The sequence below is a fragment of the Ornithorhynchus anatinus genome, chromosome 16 (genome assembly GCF_004115215.2).
Source record: "Ornithorhynchus anatinus isolate Pmale09 chromosome 16, mOrnAna1.pri.v4, whole genome shotgun sequence".
In the NCBI taxonomy this organism is placed as follows: Eukaryota; Metazoa; Chordata; class Mammalia; order Monotremata; family Ornithorhynchidae; genus Ornithorhynchus; species Ornithorhynchus anatinus.
In genome coordinates, this window is record NC_041743.1 from 30954315 (window position 1) to 30975220 (window position 20906).

General features: G+C 47.5%; 1 protein-coding gene across 2 annotated transcripts; it reads right to left on the reverse strand.

The window, feature by feature from the left end:
• Positions 1 to 1457: 1457 nt before the first annotated feature.
• Positions 1458 to 18513, reverse strand: DUSP5 (dual specificity phosphatase 5). 2 transcript variants are annotated; one of them, XM_029081154.2, is made up of 5 exons: positions 17858 to 18513; positions 16128 to 16376; positions 11614 to 11756; positions 7161 to 7380; positions 1458 to 3152 (listed from the first exon to the last, which is right to left on the reverse strand). In XM_029081154.2, the coding sequence occupies exons 1-5, from the start codon at positions 18450 to 18452 to the stop codon at positions 2752 to 2754; spliced, it is 1608 nt and encodes a 535-aa protein (XP_028936987.1). In that variant the 5' UTR covers positions 18453 to 18513; the 3' UTR covers positions 1458 to 2751. The 2 variants fall into 2 exon arrangements, with proteins under 2 accessions (XP_028936987.1, XP_001512829.2); XM_001512779.4 differs by lacking the exon at positions 16128 to 16376 and having other exon boundaries at positions 17858 to 18510.
• Positions 18514 to 20906: the final 2393 nt, after the last annotated feature.

Consider the following 20906-nt stretch of genomic DNA (forward strand, 5'->3'; position numbering starts at 1 on the left):
GCAGTCTCTCAAGAGGAGATCTCCTGCCTTCTCTCAAAATCCACCCTCTCCACCTGTGCATCAAACATCATTCCTTTGCCCTTTATCCAAACACTTGCCCTCTCCTGCTTCCCTCCCCAACCGCCATTTTCAACTCTTGGCTCTCCAGTGGCTTCTTCCACACTGCTTTCAAATGTGCCCGTGTCTCCCCATCCTAAAAAAAACCCTCCCTGGACTCCACTGCTCCCTCCAATTCTCCCTCCCACCATTCCTCTCCGAACTCCTAGAGTGAGTTGTCGACACCTGCTATCTCAAATTCCTCTCCTCCAATTCTCTCCTCGACCCCCTCCAGTCTGGCTTCTGTCCCCTTCACGCCAAATATACTGCCCTCTCTGAGGTCACATCCAATGGCTTCTACTCCATCCTAATCCTCCTCGAACTCTCAGCTGCCTTCGACACTATCAACCACCCCTTTCTCTTGTAAACATTATCCAACTTGAGCTTCACTGACACTGACCTCTTCTGGTTCTCCTCCTATTTCTCTGGCAGCTCATTCTCAGTCTCTTACACGGGTTCCTCCTCTGCCTTCCAACCCCTAACTGTGGGTGTCCCTCAAGGTTCAGTTCTGGGTCTCCTTCTATTCTCCATCTTTACCTTCTTCCTTAGAGAACTCATTCTTTTCGGTGACTTCAATTACCACCTCTATGCAGATACCACCCAAATCTACATCTCCAGTCCTGATCTCTCTCCCACTCTGCAGTCTCTCCTATTTCCTCCTGCCTTCAAGCCATCTCTACTTGGATGTCCTCCTGTCATCTCAAACTTAACACGTCTAAAACAGTACTTATCTTCCCACCCAAACCCTATCCTCCCCCGACTTTCCCATCATTGTAGATGGCACCACCAATCCTTCCGGTCTCAGACTCCCGTAACCTTGACGCTATCCTTGACTCTTCTCTCTCATTCAACCCGCATATTCAAACTACCACTAAATCCTGTCTATTCAACCTTCACAACATTGCTTAAATCTGCCCTTTTCCTCTCCATCCAAAGTGCTGCCACATTAATCCAAGCACTTATCCTATCCTGCCTTGATTACTATATCAGCCTCCTTGATGACTTACCGGCCTCCTGGGTTCTACTCCCAGCTCTGCCACTTGTCGGCTGGGTGACCTTGGGCAAGTCACTTAACTTCTCTGTGCCTCAGTTACCACATCTATAAAATGGGGATTAAAACTGTGCACCCCACGTGGTATAAGAACTGTGTCCAAAGCCCGATTAGCTTGTACCTACCCCAGCACTTAGTACAGTGTCTGGTACATAGTAAAGACTTTAAAAAAAGCATTTAAAAAAAAGTGTGTGCCAACTGTGTTGTACTCTCCCAAGCACTTACTATAATGCTTGGCACATAGTAAGTGCTCAGTAAATACCATTGATGATGATGACACTAGTCAGGGCAATGATATTTAAACAAAGGATTTTTTTTGTTTAAATTTTTATTTTACACTATAAAAAACACACAACCACATGTCATCTTTCTTTCACAGTCACGTATTTGCTTCAGGAAATTATTGCCGTTTCCCCCTGTAGAAATAACTGACAGATGCGAAGAGAACTACAGTGTTGAAGCCCCTGCAGATCTGGGAACTACAGAAGCAAACAGCTCAAAGACACCCCCCTGGGATAGAAAATGAAAGTTTCACGAGAACAAACACAAAGTGAACACAGATATGTACGTACAACAACGGCAAGCTAGAAACGCAGAATTTCAATGCCACTGGCCCACAAGATACAAGTAGGTAACACTTTTAAAATAGGGGGTGGTGGGGAATTTTTGGTCTAAGATCCAGCAGTTGCTGTTTGAAAACGATGGAAGAGTTGCTTTGCTTAGTGTGGTGTCGAGAGACATTCAAGTATTGAGAGGGCCATGCAGTGAAAGGTGCTGGATAAGATGGACCAGCCTGGCCCAGTGTCTTTAGTTAAAATTCCCAAATGTTTTGGGAGTTTTAAAGCTAAAGCAATGGGAAATGCAGAAACTCAGTGATCTGCTAAAATGCAACAGATCTCTACTCTGCTACTCTGATTGTCTGTCTCAGGCAGCAACTAGTGAGACTCTCCAGAGAAAGATGTGAGCCAGCCACACAAAATGTATCAAGTGGGGCAGTCCTACATCCCATGTGGAGAGAGTTATTTTCCTGATTCCAGCTGGTGATCAGTTTAGACCCTGAAGCAACAGGCAAAAAATAGGCAGATGCAGCCAAAGTTCCAGTCCCTGCCACCTAAGAAGGGTAAGATGACAATTGTGCTTCCTTCAAAAAGAATTGGCTTATTTCGTGCCTTTCTCTCCTCACCTCTTTCTTCCCTTCCACCTCCACCCCACCGGCCAACATTGCTTGTTCTTCCGCAATGCAGCCGTTTATTGCCGACATTTGGACAAGAAAAAGGCAAGAGATGGGATTAAGCAGTCCTGAGGGACAGGGAGTCCCGACCCTGGGAAGCTTTTGGTCTGGAAGTACAGTAGTCAACGCACATCAGTGAAACACAGATGGCTAGGTGTCTTCACGGTAAAACTGAAAAGAGTCCGTGTCCCTACGGCCAGTCCAGTTGTTGAAAAACCCGGGTTGGGCATATAAGCGTTTCTGTTTCCTATAGACAGCGAAGCCTCTACTGCCACGGTTCTGGTTGGGATGAAATCAGCGAGGTCTTCAGTATTGCACATCTATGAAATGTCCTCATTTTAAAAATCACAGTTGGGGCCAGAGAACCCACGTCTCAGCACGATGACGAGGCGGCGATAGGGCTCAGCTTCAGCTGATGGACTGGAGAGCGGATGGGCACTGTGGTCAGCACCGAGGTAGGAAACGTATAACAAGAGCCTTCAAATCCTTGGCTTAGAGTCAGTTCTTCTGCAAAGAAAGACACGGCCTCCCTTTTGCAAGAAGCGACTGGGGGGTTGGGAGTGGAAGACAGGATCTCTGACTCATACTGCAGCAGCTGGCCCATGAAACCAAAGTTGGGTGAGATCATACTCCTACGTTGCTTGATGTAATCAAATGCCTCCTCCAAGCGGAATTTTTTGGTCTTCATGAGATAAGCCATACAGATGGTGGGGGAACGGGAGATTCCGGCTTCGCAGTGGACCAAGATCTTGCCTCCAGTTCGCCTGACGCAGTCTGGAAAGGAATAATGAGAGGCAGATATGTCAGTCGTCATCCTGACACGGGTCACGGCATCAAGTTAGAGCAAACACAGGGCTGATCTAGAGCAGGGCAGAAGAGGAGCCACACTTATATATTCAGAGGACACGTCTGCCCACTTTCCCCAAATTCCTATGCCCTCAAAGAGTGGCAGCCTGGCACTCTGGGCCGAAGGCAACATAGATCACACCGATATGAGCCTATACGTCTCTCTCTCCTGCCACTGTTAGGTCCATAGGACAGGACGAGTAGTCTGAAATAGTAGATCCCCTGGACTGAACTACCCCATATGGAGAACACCAGACAATTAGCATAGTAATTCTGTCTCTCTTCTTCACGACCCAACCCGGAGGCCACTTCTAATGCAAAACTTGAACTCAGGAGGGGATTGCCTAAATTACATTTGTAAAAACTGCCCGTATTTAGGATTCAAAATGAAAACAGAAAATTCTCCTCGGTGGTCAATAATGGCTGATCCTGGAATAGTCGCTTGGAATTGCCTGAGATGGAGAGAAGTCTTCTGAAATGCCATCGGCCCTTGCGCCATCTCTCCAAGAGCAGAGCTCACAGGTGACGGGAAGGTGTAGAGACTGGGAGCCTTGACTCCTCCACTGATGGGTCTGGGATAGTGAACTGGGCCGGAAGCACTGGGTGGGGAAGTCTGGGCTAGGAGTTGCTGCCTTGGCCTTGCCTGTCAGTGAGCGGTTTTGGCTCCCTGCCTGGCATTTGGTTCCTGGGCTGGGATGTCTTGCTCAGATCCCCGGGGCTCTCACCACCCAATGTACAATAAACAGTGTACGATCTCTAATTATAACCTAGCAAAGTGATACTTGGACTTGACGGAGGATATAAATGGCTTCTGAAAACTACCATCTTACCAACAATGGAAGTCATTGAGTTAAGTCACCAGCCCAAGTATTGTTATTAGAGTTCAAAAATGTTTTCAGTGGTGTAAAGTCAACGTTATCTGTGGCAGGGTGGGGGGGACAAAAAATAAGAGCTTAAGATGATAATTGCTGAGGCCTTCTGCCCTTTGAGAAGTGAAAAGCGGGGGCGGCGGGGTGGAGGGGGTGGAAATCTCTCCCTAAAATGAAACTACAAAATTCAAGGGCCCCTTCTGCTTTGGGGGAGGAAATGGTTAAACCAACGGAAGTAAGTTCCTCCGGAAGACCAAATAAGTCCAGGAAGGCAAGTACCCACTACCTCCCCCACAGATTAGATAGGGGGAATTATTCAAACGTTTAAAAGAAATGTTAAAGTTTTCAATTGAGTCAGCATCCAGCCAAAGTAAAACACACAGATCAATTGGGTCCTCTGCTGGAGTTTCCCTCAAAGGCCAAAAGGCAGAAGTCAACAACACCAAATGGAAAGAAGACAAGCAGGGAAAACCCTGGAACGGGGAACGGACAGGCTTCTCCACACAAAGTGGGGATGAGCGTGGTCTGATTTTGTACTCCCTTTGTATTCTAATTTTTCAAATTGCCTGGTTCCAGCTCACAAGTACCAGCAAGACCCAGGGAGCAGGACCAGTTTTTCATTAGGATCAACACTGGAGCCCAGGTCTCCACCCAAACTTCACTACACCCATTTAAACCACAGGGTACTTTACAGGTGTTACTATCCTGCAACTTCCCTTTGTAGCACTCAAGGTATTGCTCGCCACACACCCTAATTAGGATGCATTAAACCTCCCTAGGTCTGGGTAATAGCCTGGGAAAAATGTTCCAAGTATTTCAAAACAATGTTCAGGTTTAGGTGTACAGACCATATCTATATTACAAATATGCACGGTAATAGACCCATTGAAAAGTACAGAGGTGGTTTTAATGAACTGATTAAAGACTTTAGTTAGATAACTCAACGATAGACTTAGGAGGCAAAGCTAGGCCAAAATAATTCCTAGCGAATATGTGATAGGTAAAAATTTCTTCACACAGAGCCATCATCCTCTCTAGAAATTGCTGCTGAGGGAAAGCAAGGTGCCTCCAGCCTTGGTGACATTTGGTTGCCCTTGGTGGTTTAACCACCCACCAGAGAGAGGGGTTCACCATGCTCTCTCAGCTTTATGAAACTTTGAAGGCTTCTTTTAGAAAGCCCAATTCGTACCAAAATATTGCAGTGACTGTCCCAGTCTATCGATTTCTATTTACTGAGTGCAGAACATTGTACTAAGCACTCAGGAGAGTACAGTACAACAGAGTTGACAGACATGATCCCTGCCCACAAGGAATGTCTAGTCTAGAAATTAAAATACATTACAGATAACAGATAAGAATGAGATGTGTTGGTGATTTGCCTCAGGGGAGATTTCTTTGAATAGAAATCAATTTGTTTGAAAACAAGTTTCTGGTTTTTCTGAAATCACAATTAAGCTGACCAGCCTCTGAGCAACCAAAATGATACCACTGAATGATTTCTTGCAACTTGTAAATGTGGTGGCTTCCAGCAGTCCCTCCGCCCCTGCCCCATCGGGCACCTTAATAATAATAATAATGTTGGTATTTGTTAAGCGCTTACTATGTGCTGAGCACTGTTCTAAGCACTGGGGTAGACACAGGGGAATCAGGATGTCCCACGTGGGGCTCACACTCTTAATCCCCATTTTACAGATGAGGTAACTGAGGCACAGAGAAGTTAAGTGACTTTCCCACAGTCACACAGCTGACAAGTGGCAGAGCTGGGATTCGAACTCATGACCTCTGACTCCAAAGCCCGGGCTCTTTCCACTGAGCCATGCTGCTCCTCCTCTGCACCTTCTTCTCTCCAGCTTCCTCTGAGATAAACTTGACTTGCATTACGTTCTTTTCAATGATGGGTGTAACAGTCATTTTTCTCAAATGAGGGAGAATGAAGCATTCTTTTTAAGAGGGCTTCTCATAGATTGAATATCCTTGGATATGGAACCCCACTTGTTCTCCAATCCTAAATACAGGTCCCTTTGCTCTCAGAGTTTGTTTTCAAAGTCATTCATCCATGTAATTGCACTTATTGAGGGCTCTTTGTGAGTAGAACATTGTTCTAGATGCTTAGGTCAAATTGATTCAGTCCTGCTGATGTGGGCTTGAATCCCTGGCTTTGCCACTACACAGTGTGGCCTTAATCGAATCCCTCAACCTTTCTGTACTGCAACTTCCTAATATGTAAAATGGGAAGGATAATATCTCCTCAGGGATGTTATGAGGATATTAGATTTTTTTAAAAAAAGGATACAACACTTATCAATTTTGAAATACATGATTAAATTCACTGGGGTCTTGGAATCCAGACTGAGGTGCCGGGTAGTGGAAAGCATGCAGGTCTAGAAGTCAAAGAACTACTTCTGCCACTTGCCTGCCAGTGATCTTAGACAAGTCACTTTAACTTCTTCACACCTGAGCTTTCCCTTCATTTTTCCTTTTGCAAAATGGGGATAATAATTCCTGCCTTTCCTACCTCCGAGGGATGCTATGGGGACAAAGATGGACTAATGAATGTCAAAAATCAAGGTATCATTATATTTCCTGGAAAATACGAAGTCAACCCTTTCACTCGATTCCAGAAATCCAACTGTAGGGAAAGTGTCGACTTCAGTGTTGAATGCATTATTTAGTGATCTCTTAGTCTTTTCTATTTTGTTGTACAAATTTCCCAGCCTATGTAGATTAGAGTCAAAGATTTGGGGGAGGTTGTTTGTTTCTTTGCTCTCCTCTCAGCTATAAGTGATAGCAAAATTTGTCGTATAGTGAGAATTGCCATAAAATTATATTAATCCATTTATCTCCCAAATTAAAATTCCTATTAATAACCATAAAAATCCCATTTGCCAACTCATTTCAGCAATTTTCTTTATTCCCCAACCCTTTTAAGATTTTAATCTCATTAATCTTTTCCCTGAATAAAATTGGTGCCAGGACCTCTTTAAACAAACAGACAAAAAAAGGCTACATATTTTGTTTGCCCAAAAGAACCCAAATCAGAAAACTACAAGATAATGACTGAACATACCAATGAAGTCTATTGCTTCCTGAAAATGGGAGCTGATATCTGCCATGTGGTTGTCCTCCACTGGGATCCACTTATAGTGATACTGTTCCGTGCAGGATTCTGAACTTTTCCTGGAGACATTGAGCAGGGCAGTGATGTGAAGATTTGCTAGGAATTCACACTTGGAAGCATGGTAGGCACTACCAAGGTAGAGGAACGGGAGGATTTCAACAGGACCACCCTAGATGGAGAAAGAACAGCAACCAAAACATATATAATAGTCTTCTTTCTTTAGGGGAAAAATGACTTATTTGCTTTGAAACAAATGGACATTTACTTCTTGACTCCATGGTAGAACTAGTTAGTGAGCAATTCTGTAGGTGGGATTCCGTATCGGATAGCTCTCTATCCTAGTATTTCTGGCCTCTGAATCATCATAATGGAAAAACCTACACAGAAAAGGTTTTAATTTTCTTGTCCACATCTGTGAGACAAGAAAATAAAACTCAAGCTATCAGCGCAAAGAGTATTTCCTTCTTTTAAAATATATTTTTGTAGCCATCACCCAGCATTCTTTGATATGCAAAGCACTGTGGGTTTCCCCACCTCCACAACCACTACCCCATCCACCTTCTTCCAGGTGGCTGACAGGAGAATTGATTTTTATTCAGGGTACGAAGTGGGCAAAACTCCCCCAAAAGGTTTACCTACTCAACATATACCCAATCAACTGCTGCCTGGAAGCCTCACAAAACCCAACTTGGTGGGGAAAACCCAAGATCTACTTCCACCTTGAGCTGAAACCCAACTTTACTGCTAGAGTATGTGATTTCTATCAATATCACCCTCAAATGGCCTGTACCAGTTTAGAAGAAGAGCAAATGAAAAAACAGTAGTGTTCTTCAGGAGTAGATTTAAAAGCTAATCCAAATTCTAAGGGACAGCTACCATTCTGTTCTCATAAAAAGTTTATTTCCTTCATGAGAATACAGCAACATGGAAATGGTAGATTTGAACACACAATCAGACAAATGCCAGGTTTATGAACACAGCTGTGACTTCCTCAGGTTCTTTACAGATGTTGTCTTGATCACCTTCCCAAAGTCAGAAGAAAAGCGCAAAGAAGCAGGTGTGTGTGTGAGAGAGACAGAGAGAGACAGAGAGACAGAGAAAGACAGATCCTTCAAAGCATCTTTGTATATTGAACTTTTCCCATCATTTACTCTCCATTAGGTCTGTTGTCTTGGGAAATGTCTCAACGGATTTCCTAGAGGTTACATACAAGAAGGAAGAGGAGGGTTCTCCTATCATTACTACCAGAATTAAGAATCAACTTGTAGCAAAACATTATAGACCATAAGAGAATCTGCTATCTCTGACTTCTGATTATCCAGCTTCCTGCAGGTTGCCACTAATTCCCCAATATCAGCTTCCATTATCGAAAGAGATTCTGGAACTGGCCTCCTTTTGGCCATGCACATGTGATTTAGTTTGATGTTTTCCCTCTGAATTGCCCGTGTGGCTCCTCTCATCAAGGCAGAAAAGAACCCTGCCTGGTTTCCAAGGACCACAGAAGCCCTGGAGATTACCAGGACATCACCCTGACTCCTCTACAGTTGAAACGCTCGTTTATAAGACCAGAGAGTTCCCCAAGTGAATTCCCACAAGACCTGGTCTCCCAAGCGGGCACTTAATGCTTTCACAACACAGGCAAGTTCTGTTTTCTCTTCCTCTTATTTGAAAAACAAACAACCCCCCTACACACCAATCTAAACAGAACAAACTTGGTTAAAAGTTCCAGCTCAAGTGACATGGAGGGGTGAGTCAGTCATTTGGAGAAAACTCCCTAAATGTGGTCATTTTCTCACCCTTCTGCATCATTCAGGGTCAGTTATCCAGTTACTTTTTGGAAATTACGAGTTCCTCCACTTGATGATGGAGCAAGCAACCCCATGTGCAACTAGATGTTTACTTGGGGGTAGTTTCTGGTGTTGCAAGAACAAAAGTGTTTCCTGGGATCTCCGATCGAATGCAAGGACTCTTGGCCCAACTTCCCAGTCTTTCTACACAGGGATCAGAGCTTTCCAGTTCCTTCTCACTTAGCTATGATCCACTCCCCCTGTCAACCCCACTGGAGGGCTTTTGGCAAATGGGCCTCCAAATATATCAGATTATCTAGTCAGGCTGCCTCTGGTTACACACTGATAATTACCGGCCAAAAGAGGGCACTCTGCAGCCAGTCTTTTTCACCAGATGGCAAATTTTGGTAGGTTAAAGACTCCAACAGGATGTGGGGGTCCCTTGCTACCCTTTCCTCTTCCTTAACATCCTTCAGCAGCCCCAGCTTCCTAGAGGCCTGAGCGGCAGAATCTTCTTCCCATGACTGGGAGGGAGAAATGTTCATTCATTCATTCAACAGTATTTATTGAGTGCTTATTATATGCAGGGCACTGTACTAAGCCCTTGGAATGTACAATTCGGCAACAGATAGAGACAATCCCTGCCCAATGACGGGACGGGACAAAAACAAGATAACATAATCACCATAAACAGAATGAAGGGGATGTACACCTCATTAACAAATAAATAGGGTAATAAAAATATATACAAATGAGCAGTGTTGAGGGGAGGGGAAGGGAGAGGGGGAGGAGCAGAGGGAAGGGGGCTTAGCTGAGGGGAGGTGAAGTTGGGAAGGGGGAGGGAGCAGAGGGCGAAGGGAGAGCAGAGAGGGAGCAGAGGGAGCAGCGGGAAAAGGGGAAGCTCAGTCTGGGAAGGCCTCTTGGAAGAGGTGAGCTCTCAGTAGGGCTTTGAAGAGGGGAAGAGAGTTAGTTTGGCGGAGGTGAGGAGGGATGGCATTCCAGGACAGCGGTAGGACATGGGCCAGAGGTCGATGGCAGGATAGGCTTTTCATATCACGTTGAAGCCCCGATATGGGATATTCACTATAGTTGAAAATTAAAGCAGGGTCCAGTGTCAAATAAAAGTAGTCTTTGCTTGGCCTACATCTCCTCCAGGGTATGTAAAATAAAATAATGGGTGACCTTTTTGGTATGTGTCAGTTCCAAATTTCCACCATGTTTGCTTCTACTGTGTGTGTAGTTGCCCTCCTGAGTGTCCTCACGTACGGACAGAATTTAGAATGAAAAAGACTCACCCAATACATTAGGGATAGTCTGATCTCCACTATCCAACTTCTTCCTGCCCTCTCACTCCACCTGGTTTGTGACCAAGAGGTATGAGTCCCCATAAACCCCCTCCTAGGTCGCAGTGCTTCAGAACAAAAGAGGTGGGAAGCACTGAGAAACTTTCTCTAGTCTTCTAGACTGTAAGCTTGTTGTGGTCAGGGAATGTACCTGTCATATTGTTGTATTGTACTCTCGCAAGTGCTTAGAACAGTGCTCTGCACATAGTAAGCACTCAACAGATACGATTGACTGACCGACTTCACCGAGATTTCCTCCTGCCCTGTCTGCTTTGCAGCATACTTGGGCTCCTTTTAACTGGCCACTCTCTACAAGACAGACCCAAAAACACTGTGGGTTTTACTCTTGCCCTACTGAGGGGCTTAAGCTTGGGGAAGTTGTTTATGTCTCGGCCCAGGATCTACTGTGGGGAATTTCTTTGTTTCAGGACTTGCAAATAGGCTTAACCCCAGGGACGTTTAAAAGCACATGTTAATGCCAGCATTTTTAAAAAATGTGCTATATCTCAGTCAGGAAATTTCCACTTTATAGAAATGCTTTCAAATCCTCTTCCTATCTTTTTAGGTACCATCTAACCACAAGCCCTTTTTATGCTGACTTGAAAATTATATATTTTTTTTAAAGGACCCGCAAGTGAGGAGCAAAGAAAGATAATCTAGCAGGTAGAGCCTGGAACTGAGGCAGAAGAACTGGCTTGGCTTGGTTCTTCCACTGGTCTTCTGAAGGCCCCAGAGCTAGTTACTTGGCTTTTCTTTGCCTCAGTTTCCCAACCTCTAAAATAGAGAGGCAACCTCTGTTCCTGCTTCACCTCACAGGGCTGTCACTCGAGGATATTTTTTGAATAAAAGAGGATGAATGAGATGACAGGTATGAGAACCCGGTAGCCAAAGGGGAATAGAAAGCCAAGGGATTTTTAAAAAAGGAATGTGTAGCAGAAATGCCTGGCTCTCCGTTACTCCTCATCAAAATTACAGAATAAATGTCAGCTGACTACCTATTTACACAACAGAATCATTTTGTTCTCTAGTTCAGGAAATATCAAGAGCATTAATTAATTCATTCAATAGTATTTATTGAGCGCCTACTATGTGCAGACCACTGTACTAAGCACTTGGAATGTACAATTCGGCAACAGAGCATGGGACTTGACAGTTATTAGCTTGCAGAAGCTACAACCCATCAATAAATAACAAAGGAGATAAGCACAGGAAGAGTCTATGGGGCAGAGGAGCCAGATATAGGAAGTGGAGGGACTTCCCCCTGAAACATACCTGGTCATAAGCCGGTTTGTGGCTAATGTTCTGCCTCTCACAGTGATTGATGAGGTTTTTCTCAGTTTCGCTTTTCTCTTGTGAAATGGGTTTTACATCCACGCAACACTCAGGATATTGTGAGTAAAATGTCTCATATCCCCCTAGTAAAAAGAACAACATACGCAAGCATTAGTTCTCTAGGCCTACATCAGGAAATACACCTAATTAAGTCATCTCCAGGTTTGTTTGTTTTTTTCAGATCAATGCTTTACGACTCCTGCAGAGTCAAGATTCCAGGCTGTACACCGGCGAACAGTGACATTAAAAAAAAAAATCAAAACTATCCAGCAGTTTCATTCAAGAACCACACATCAATTTTAAAAAGAAATGAGCTTTCAAAGAAATAAAATATAGTACAGCTAGTCAATTTTTAACTTGTTCAGTTTACTGAGGGCAGATTAAGCTGTGAATGGAAGTCTCTTGCCTCTGGCAAATATTAACTAAATCCCTTCTGGAAACTTAAGGACCCAGGGTTTCATGTTTACCTAACAAGAACAAGAACAACAACAACAACAAAGGCACTCTGCATTGCCAACAGACAAAATTCGATTAATAAAAAGTCCTGGACCAAACCAGCTTCTCACAATATTGATATGCACAGAATTCATTTAAAATAATCTCAATACACACTCACTCACAGGAGAGCCATTTGCTATTGGATGATGAATAAAATGAAATCACAAAGGACATGGAGGGAATGAAGATGCTTTGAAGGAACCCGATTAGAGACCTGACAATAAAGTAGCAGGAAATTTAGCACAGCAGGTTCTGAAAACCAAGGTGCTCCACGTGTTCTGTCCAGTTCAGACCAGGTTTGATGATCTTTCCCTCCCTTCGAATTAGAAGCAATCATCTCATATGCATTTTACAAATCAAATTGCCCTAAGGGTAATCTTTTCTGTTTCTAGCTCAGACAGCTCTACATCAAAGCTAAAGGAGGACGATTTTGATATGAGCTGAAGTTTGATAGAACCTGAAGGGCAGGGAAATTCTGTAGTAGGTTCATCTCTTTATCACCACTTGGTCAATATGAATCAGGGCTGGAAATCCTCAGTATCATCCTAAGAGAAGAAGGGCATGCCCTTTTCACATTTTCTTTTCATTTTTTCTTTTAAAGCCCGTGGAAACTTGTCCCTTGAGAGCAAATTCACTCCCAAGAATCAAGGACTGGAGAGAGATATGGTTATCTGAGTCCAAGCTTATATCATTCAATCATATTTATTGAGCACTTACTGTGTGCAGCACACTGTATTAAGCGCTGGGAAAGTACAATTCGGCAACAATAGTGACAATCCCTACCCTACAACCGGCTCAGAGTTTAAGTATATAATCTTGATGGGGTTCTGGCATATTCCTCTGAGAAACAAAAGTCAGCCCTTTAGTTTCTGTTTTTTGCTATTAGAGGAATGAACTAGTGTTTCTTGTTGACTCTAAACCATCTAAAGGAAACTTCACTATGTCATTTTTATGGAAAACTGCATTAAAAGGGTGCCTCTTAAAGTGGTCCACTTTTCCTATGATTTCCTTTACTGCCAGGCACCCTGCCAAGCAATTCTGTCCCTCCTCCAAACCTACTTTTGCTCAGATGTATTTTTCCTATTTATGGAATTTGGAAACCTGCATCTTTCCATATCACTCTGATCATGTTTGTTTTGGTCACCAGATTCTACTGGTTTTTTGTTGTTGTAGGTTGGTTTTTTTTGGTATTTTGCTATTTTAATGCTTTGAGGGTGCTTTCTTTAGCCTGATATTCAAAAAGAAAAAGGCAGAAAAGCAGAGCCATACCGACTTTTACCTGCATCAGCTGAATGGATAATAGATTGCCTTGGCCTCGCAAAAGCTGCAGCGATTCCTAAAATGAGTCATCTTCCCATCATCAGTCCTCCAGCTAGCTCACTCTCTCCTTCCCCACCTCCCATTACGAAGCCCAAGCCTCCCTTGAGGTCACTTCTGCAAATGCCATATTACTCATCCCCACTGAAGGGCTGGACTTTGTGGTCATCAACAATGAATCTGATCCATGTCATTTTGTCAGGACAGCAGGGATGTTTGCTGACTGATCCACTCCTGAACAGATCTTAGGAGGAAAAGTGCGAGGGCAGGATCCTGTAGGATTTCATTTTGCCTCCAGCTAGCCGAGCTCCTGCAAAACTCTACTAAAGCTCATCTCACCTAGGAAGTCTTCCCAGATTAGTCCCAGCTGGTTTCAAGTAGTCCAGCCACTCTCTGAACCTCTTCCTATGCCTTGACCTCCCTAAAATGTTTCTCTATTTTTGTCATGCATATTTACATGGGTGTTTTAAGTAGTTTTATGCTTCTGCCACCTGTGTTATGTTGGTTTTTGTGTTTATATTTGATTTGTCTCCTCCTGGGGAAGGGACCATGTTTGAGGCTTGGTAACTGCAAACAGCGCCTTAAAGGTTTATACACAAAGGTTCTTGGGATATATTTTATTGACTGGCCACAGTTTTCAAATTTTCCTCCAAGACACCTCCTCCAGACCGGTGCATCAGCAGGGCCTCTCTGGATCTAACTGGGGTGATGGATGAGCAGTCTAGGAAACCAAAGCTGAATCTTAGGACCTCTAAGTGAGGATCTAAAGAGAGAAAACCTGCCCTCCTCCCCGCTCCCCCCCTCCGACCTTTAGATTTATGCTCACGGCCTAGGGATCGGCAGGGTGGAAGGGAGGGCTTGGATTGGATCCAGACAGATCCTGAATGTTGTTGACACAGCACCCCAGCATCTTAACTTAACCTTAGTTAAGAAATGGATAAATGGGGGAACTTGGGGTGTCAGGGTAAGAAATCTTTCAGATACACTCTCTCCCCAACGCCTGCATCAAGGCTGCAGGCAAGCATAATGGTGCATGGAACGTTTTCCAATGATTTAAGAGACAAGACTCCTGTCTGGAGCCCAGATCAATACTAGGGTTTGAGGATATTAGGGGCTGGATTAATGACAGTTTTCAAGATGGCTTTGGGGGAGCAGATCAGTTTGGCTGTTAGAAACTGATAGCGGGGAGCCACAGAATTTTCCAGGTATTACAAAGGGAAACAATCACACCCACAGCACATTGGGCCTTTTATCTTATTTAAGAAAGGAAGTAAAGCATTTTCCCGCCAAGTTCAGCCCAAAGTCACATTTCTCAGTTCCTTCTCCTCACCCACTCCCAGGCCAGTCGGTTTCTTTAGAGTTGAAATTCTGTGAAATTCCACCACAGTGAAACCTTGTGGGGAGCTTTCATTTCTGATCAGTGGGTGGGATTAGAATGTCCTATTCTGGAATCAGGAGCCAAAAGATGGTCTCCCTTAAACCACAGTCACTTCAAACAGTTTCCTGTACTAAATCAGCACTGTTGGGTTTGAAGAGACCGAGGGATCAGAATGGAGACAGGCCAAGGAAGAGTTTCCTGCAAAGCTATGCCTTTTAAAATTCCTGAATCTTAAAAATCCTACGATGGATTTAAAAATCTACACAAGAAAGAGAGCAACAATATTGGAAGAAACACTGCTGGTGCCATTTGTGAAATCTATTTCCCTGATGTAACTCTAGAAATCCATAGCCACTCATTTCTGGTGAAGTTGTCCCTAAAACCTCCATTTGTTTTCTGAGCCTCACTCACTGAGGAAGGAATCTGGTTCTACCCTTATTACAGAAAACCGGCTAGGAGTTCTAGTCTGTTCCAGACAGGTGAACATCATCCAGAACAGAAGGGGCCTGGAACAGATGGGTGCCTATTCATGTTTACTGTCTTGATGTAGAAGGATCAAAACTTATTGCAAAGGTTGTTTGCTTTAGGAGCAGTTGATGAATGTGCTCAGTTAAAAGGATCCGATTGCAAACAGTTTATTTGCAGAAGGGGAAGAACTTCTGCTCCTCTCTGAGTGCCGGCCACTAGCCTAGAGTGGCAGGAGTGCCAATTGTAAACAGCTGGAGTTCGGGATGCTCAGATGGCTTAATTTTTTGGCAGAGAGTCAGTGTTCTGACCTGATGGGAGACTGGCTTTGAGGCAGAGGCTTCCAACTCACTATTTAACTGTCAAGATCTTTTATCTGAACCTTTGGATCAAATCTGGGCCCTGGCTCTTGGAATTTAGTTTCTAACTCTTTGGGAGATTGGGAGGACGTGGTCACTGTCTCTCTACCTCTCTCCAAACCCAAATTTATAGTGAGCGAAATTAAAATGGAGGGAGATCATAAAGTAAAGGCACTTGCATCGGACTGAAAACTAAGAGAACAGACATACGTCATCGGTTTCAAGTCACGTCACCAGAAGTGGTATCCTGGGGCCCTGATGTGGCTTCCTCTCCGATTCATGAATGATACCACTGTCACTGTCAGGCCCCTCGAGCATCAGCGCGCACATGAAGCTCCAGGCCTGCTCCTGTCACCGTCTGAGAATGGGCGGCTGATGTTCTGTGTCATACCTCCCCATCTCTCTTGGTTCAGGCATCATCACAGGGGTAATGGTACCTTTCTCTAGGTGAGTGAACTCAGTGGCAATCATCTCCAGCTTTCTTTCCTCCATCCCACCCCTCCCACCAGGCCAGGGAGGTGGGCAGTGCTGCAATTCCAGATATCTCTGTTTAATGCTCCTGGGAGGGAAAGATGGGTCCTGGAGAGGTTCCTGAGCCAGGAAGGGAGTAAGGCAGGGAGAGGTGGGGCGGGAGGAAGAGAGGAAAAAGAAAAGGAGCGGGGGGTAAGCGGGGAGGGAGGTAAGCGCTTTTCAGGAGGAAGAGAGAACATATTAGGCGGCAGCAAGGCGAGAGGGTCAGAGAGGAGATCTTTGCAAGAGGTCGGAGTGACTACTTCCTCAGGTTTCACGTTTTTAAGAGGAACGAAGACACCGCTCTACTCTAACCCGGGGAGTCTGATCAGGATCTTTCCCGGTGGCACTAGCTAGGTGTGTCTCAGGGAGCCGCAGCTCGGAGCCGGGGTACCCGACTCGCCCCGAAAACACCTCGTGGCTCAGTGGAAAGAGCCCGGGCTTGGGAGTCAGATGTCATGGGTTCAAATCCCCGTTCGGCCGCTTGTCAGCTGTGTGACTTTGGGCGAGTCACAACTTCTCTGTGCCTCAGTGACCTCATCTGGAAAATGGGGATGAAGACTGTGAGCCCCATGTGGGACAACCTGATCACCTTGTATTTACCCCCCCCCCAGGGTTTAGAACAGCACTCGGCACATAGTAAGCACTTAATAAAAGCCATTATTGTTATTGGATGGCTCTGGGAGCAAGGAGGGAAGAGTGTGACATGATTCATCGAGACACCCTGTCCGCGCCGCCGAAGTTTCTTGCGCAAACCGATTGTCGCGGGTGGCGTCCCCCCCAATCACCCCAACCCCGGTCCACCTGAGCCCCCGAGGGGCAAGTGAGTCCTTTCTCCGAAATGCGGCCCATCCGGCCCAGGAGGAGAGGGGTGAGGGGAGCTTTCGAGGAAACAAACCGTCGAAAGCGGATGGCGGCGGTTCCGGGGCAGAGGAGAGTCCAGGCCCCGGTCCCCACCGGGATGAAACTGCCGTGGCTTCTCCCAGAGGAGCAACCTGGCTTAATGCAACGAGCCCCACTCCGTTACTTGTCAGCTGTGGGACTTTGGGCATGTCGCTTAAATTCTCTGGGCCTCGGTTAGCTCATCTGTATAAGGAGGATGAAGACTGTGAGCCCCAAGTGGGACAATCTAAATACCTTGTATCTACACCAGCGCTCAGAACAGCGTTTGGCCCAGAGTAAGCTCTTAAGAAATACCATCTTTTGTGGCCCTCCGGTCCCGTGTTCCCCGCCCCCAATTCCGGCTTTCCTGAACAGTTATCCTGTCCCCTTCGGTCTATCATCTCGCCCACTCCGACGTCCCCGGGAAAAAGGGTTGGGAGGAGGGGGACTCTTGAAGCGGCGACTCTGCTCACCCCGAACCTTTAGGACTTAGTAATAATAAGGGCATTTGTTAAGCGCTTACGATGTGGCACGCACTGTTCTAAGCGCTGGGGGCAGATGAAAGGTCATCGGATTTTCCCACGTGGGGCTCACGTTCCTAACCCCCAATCTGGGGGACGGGTAGCCGAGGCCCAGAGAAGTGAAGGGACTGGCTCAAGGCCGCCCGGCTGACAAGTGGCGGCGGCGGGATTAGAACCCGGGACCTACGAGTCCCCCGCCCCCCCGGTCCCCCAGCCCTCCTTATCCCCCGGCCGGTCCCCACTCCGGGCCTCACCTCTGAGGAAGCAGACTTTGGGGGCGGCCGGGAGGCTGGACAGCAGGGTGCTGAGCACGATCTGCGCCGTGCTGTCCTTCCGCAGCTTCTGCCAGTGCCGGGTGCTCTGGTCCAGGACGATGACGGCCGCCACCCCGGGCCCGTCCTCCTGCAGCAGCCGCGCCCGGGCCGCCTCGTCGGGCACCACGAAGCGGACGGGCACCGGGCCGCCCCGGGCTCGCCGGATGACCACCGAGTTGAGGTTGACGTTGAGCGAGCCTCGGACGCAGGAGGCGGCGAAGGCCAGGTAAGGCCGGCAGTCCAGCACCAGGCAGCCCGCCGCCTCCTTGCGGAGCAGCTTGCGGAGCTGGCGGCCGTCTAGGGAGGTCACCTTCATCCTGCCGAGCCGAGGGACGGGGCCCGTCGCCGCCGGACACGGGCGGGGGGGAGGAGGAGCCGCTGGGGCGGCCGGAGGGGACTGAATGAACCCAGGGACGAGAGGGGAGGGGAGGGGATGGGTGCGCGGCCCCGGGCCCTGTCGCTGGACCGCCTCTCGGCCTCCCCGCCCCGCCGACGCGTCTCCGCGAAGCCGGGGATTCCGCTCGCCGCTCGCCATTTATCCGAAAGGCCGGCCGGGCCTTGCCGGCTCTGCCCATATTAGGCGAATGACGCGGCCTCTCCCGCCATACATGGGCATCCCCGCCCACTCGCACCCCTTCCCTCCGCAGGACCCGCCCCCTCCCGCGGGGGGAGACCCCCTCCGCCCGCCCACTGCCACTCACATGGGGCGGCAGGCCCGGCCCGGGGGCCATCCGGAGGGAGGGAGGGAGGAAGGGAGGAAGGAAGGACCGGCCGCCGCCGCCATCGGGAGGGATCAGGAGGGAGGAGGGCAGAGCGCGCCGCTCGGGGGGGGGTTCGTCGGTTGGAGAGAGAGGAAGCTTTCAGAAAGCCTCCGGGGATCCGGAGGGAGGAAGGAAAGAAGGAAGGAAGGAAGGACGAGCCGCCGCCGCCGCCGCCATGAGGGAGGAGGGGAGAGCGCGCCGCTGTTGGGCCGCCGGGGGTTAGTCAGTGGCCGCCAGAGGAAGTTGAGGAAGCTTGCAAAAATCCTCCTGCCCGTCAGCGCCGACACTCACCGCCGCATCATGCCCGCCCGGTCGTTTCAGAGGGTGGAAAAGAAAGGCTGCGGCCCGTCGGGGGCGTCGATTACGGTCGGCGAGGGAGGGCAGGGCCCGGTCGAGCCGCCCCCGCCCCGGCCCGTGACGCCCGCAGGGGCCGCAGCCTGCTCTAACGTGGGCCGAAGGGGGAAGGACCGGACGCCGAGCGACCCCGACGCCCCACGTCACCCCAAACAGACCGGCCTTCGGAGTCAGAGGTCATAGTGATAATAATATTGGTATTGGTTAAGCGCTTCCTTTGTGCAGAGCGCTTTTCTAAGCGCTGGGGTTGATACAGGGTCATCAGGTTGACCCACACGAGGCTCACAGTCTTCATCCCCATTTTACAGGTGAGGGAACTGAAGCACAGAGAAGTGAAGTGGCTGGCCCACAGTCACCCAGCTGCCAAGTGGCAGAGTCGGGATTCGAACCCACGACCTCTGACTCCCAAGCCCGGGCTCTTTCCACGGAGCCACGCTGCTTCTCATGACCAACTTCTCTTGGTCATGAGTTCGACTGCCGGGTCTGCCACTTGTCAGCTGGGTGACTGTGGGCCAGTCTCTTCACTTCTCTGGGCCTCAGTTACCTCATCTGTAAAATGGGGATTAACTGTGAGCCTCACGTGGGACAACCTGATGACCCTGTATCTACCCGAGCGCTTAGAACAGTGTTCTGCACGTAGTAAGCACTTAACAAATAACAACATTATTATTATTATTATTGTTATTCTTATCACCCCCGACACCATGGAGAAGCGGCGGGACTCAGGGGAAAGAGGCTGGGCCTGAGAGTCAGTGGTCATGCCTTCTAATCCCGGCTCTGCCCCTTGTCAGCTGGGTGACTTCGGCCAAGGTGCTTCACTTCTGTGGGCCTCGTGATCTCATCTGGAAAATGGGCATTAAGATTGTGAGCCCCACGTGGGACAACCTGATCACCTTGTACCCTCCCCAGCGCTTAGAACAGTGCTTTGCACGTAGTAAGCACTTAACAAATGCCATCACTATTATTGTTATCTGCTTGCCACCCGGCCTTTCCTCAGCAACAGACTCACCTTTCCACCTCGATCGTCATCCTCGTTCTCTGGGCCTCAGTTACCTCATCTGTCAAATGGGCATTAAGACTGTGAGCCCCACGTGGGACAACCTGATCACCTTCTATCCTCCCCAGCGCTTAAAACAGTGCTTTGCACATAGTAGGCACTTAAATGCCATCATTATTATTATTATCTGCTTGCCACCCAGCCCTTCCTCAGCGACAGACTCGCCTTTCCACCTCAGTTGTTATCCTCGTTAGGGAGGAGGCAGAATTCCTAGCCTGGAGGATTTCATAATCCCAGGGGATCCCAAAGAGGCTGATGAATACTGACCCATCCCACCACACTGGGACCGAGTGTAGGGTAGCGTGCTTAGTTCATACAATATGCCCCTCTCTATTCTTCAGTGAGTTAACAAATCCAGCCGGAGCATCCTCAACCAGGAGACCTCATGAAGGATTTAATAATAATAATAATAATCAGGATGATGGTATTAAGCGCTTACTATGTGCAGAGCACTGTTCTAAGTGCTGGGGTAGATACAGGATAATCAGGTTGTCCCACGTGAGGCTCACAGTCTTCATCCCCATTTTACAGATGAGGGAACTGAGGCACAGAGAAGTTAAGTGACTTGCCCAAAATCACACAGCTGAGAAGTGGCAGAGCCGGGAGTCAAACCCATGACCTCTGACTCCCAAGTCCCTGCTTTTCCTCTGAACCACACTGCTTCTCATTAAAAAATATGATGTCTGCTGTGCAAAGTTCCACCATTAAGGGGTCGTTCAAGTGCTTAGGACAGGGCTCTGCATATAGTAAGTGCTCAATAAATACGATTGAATGAGTGGGTTTTCTGATCATGGATTTAAACAGCCCCACTCGAACC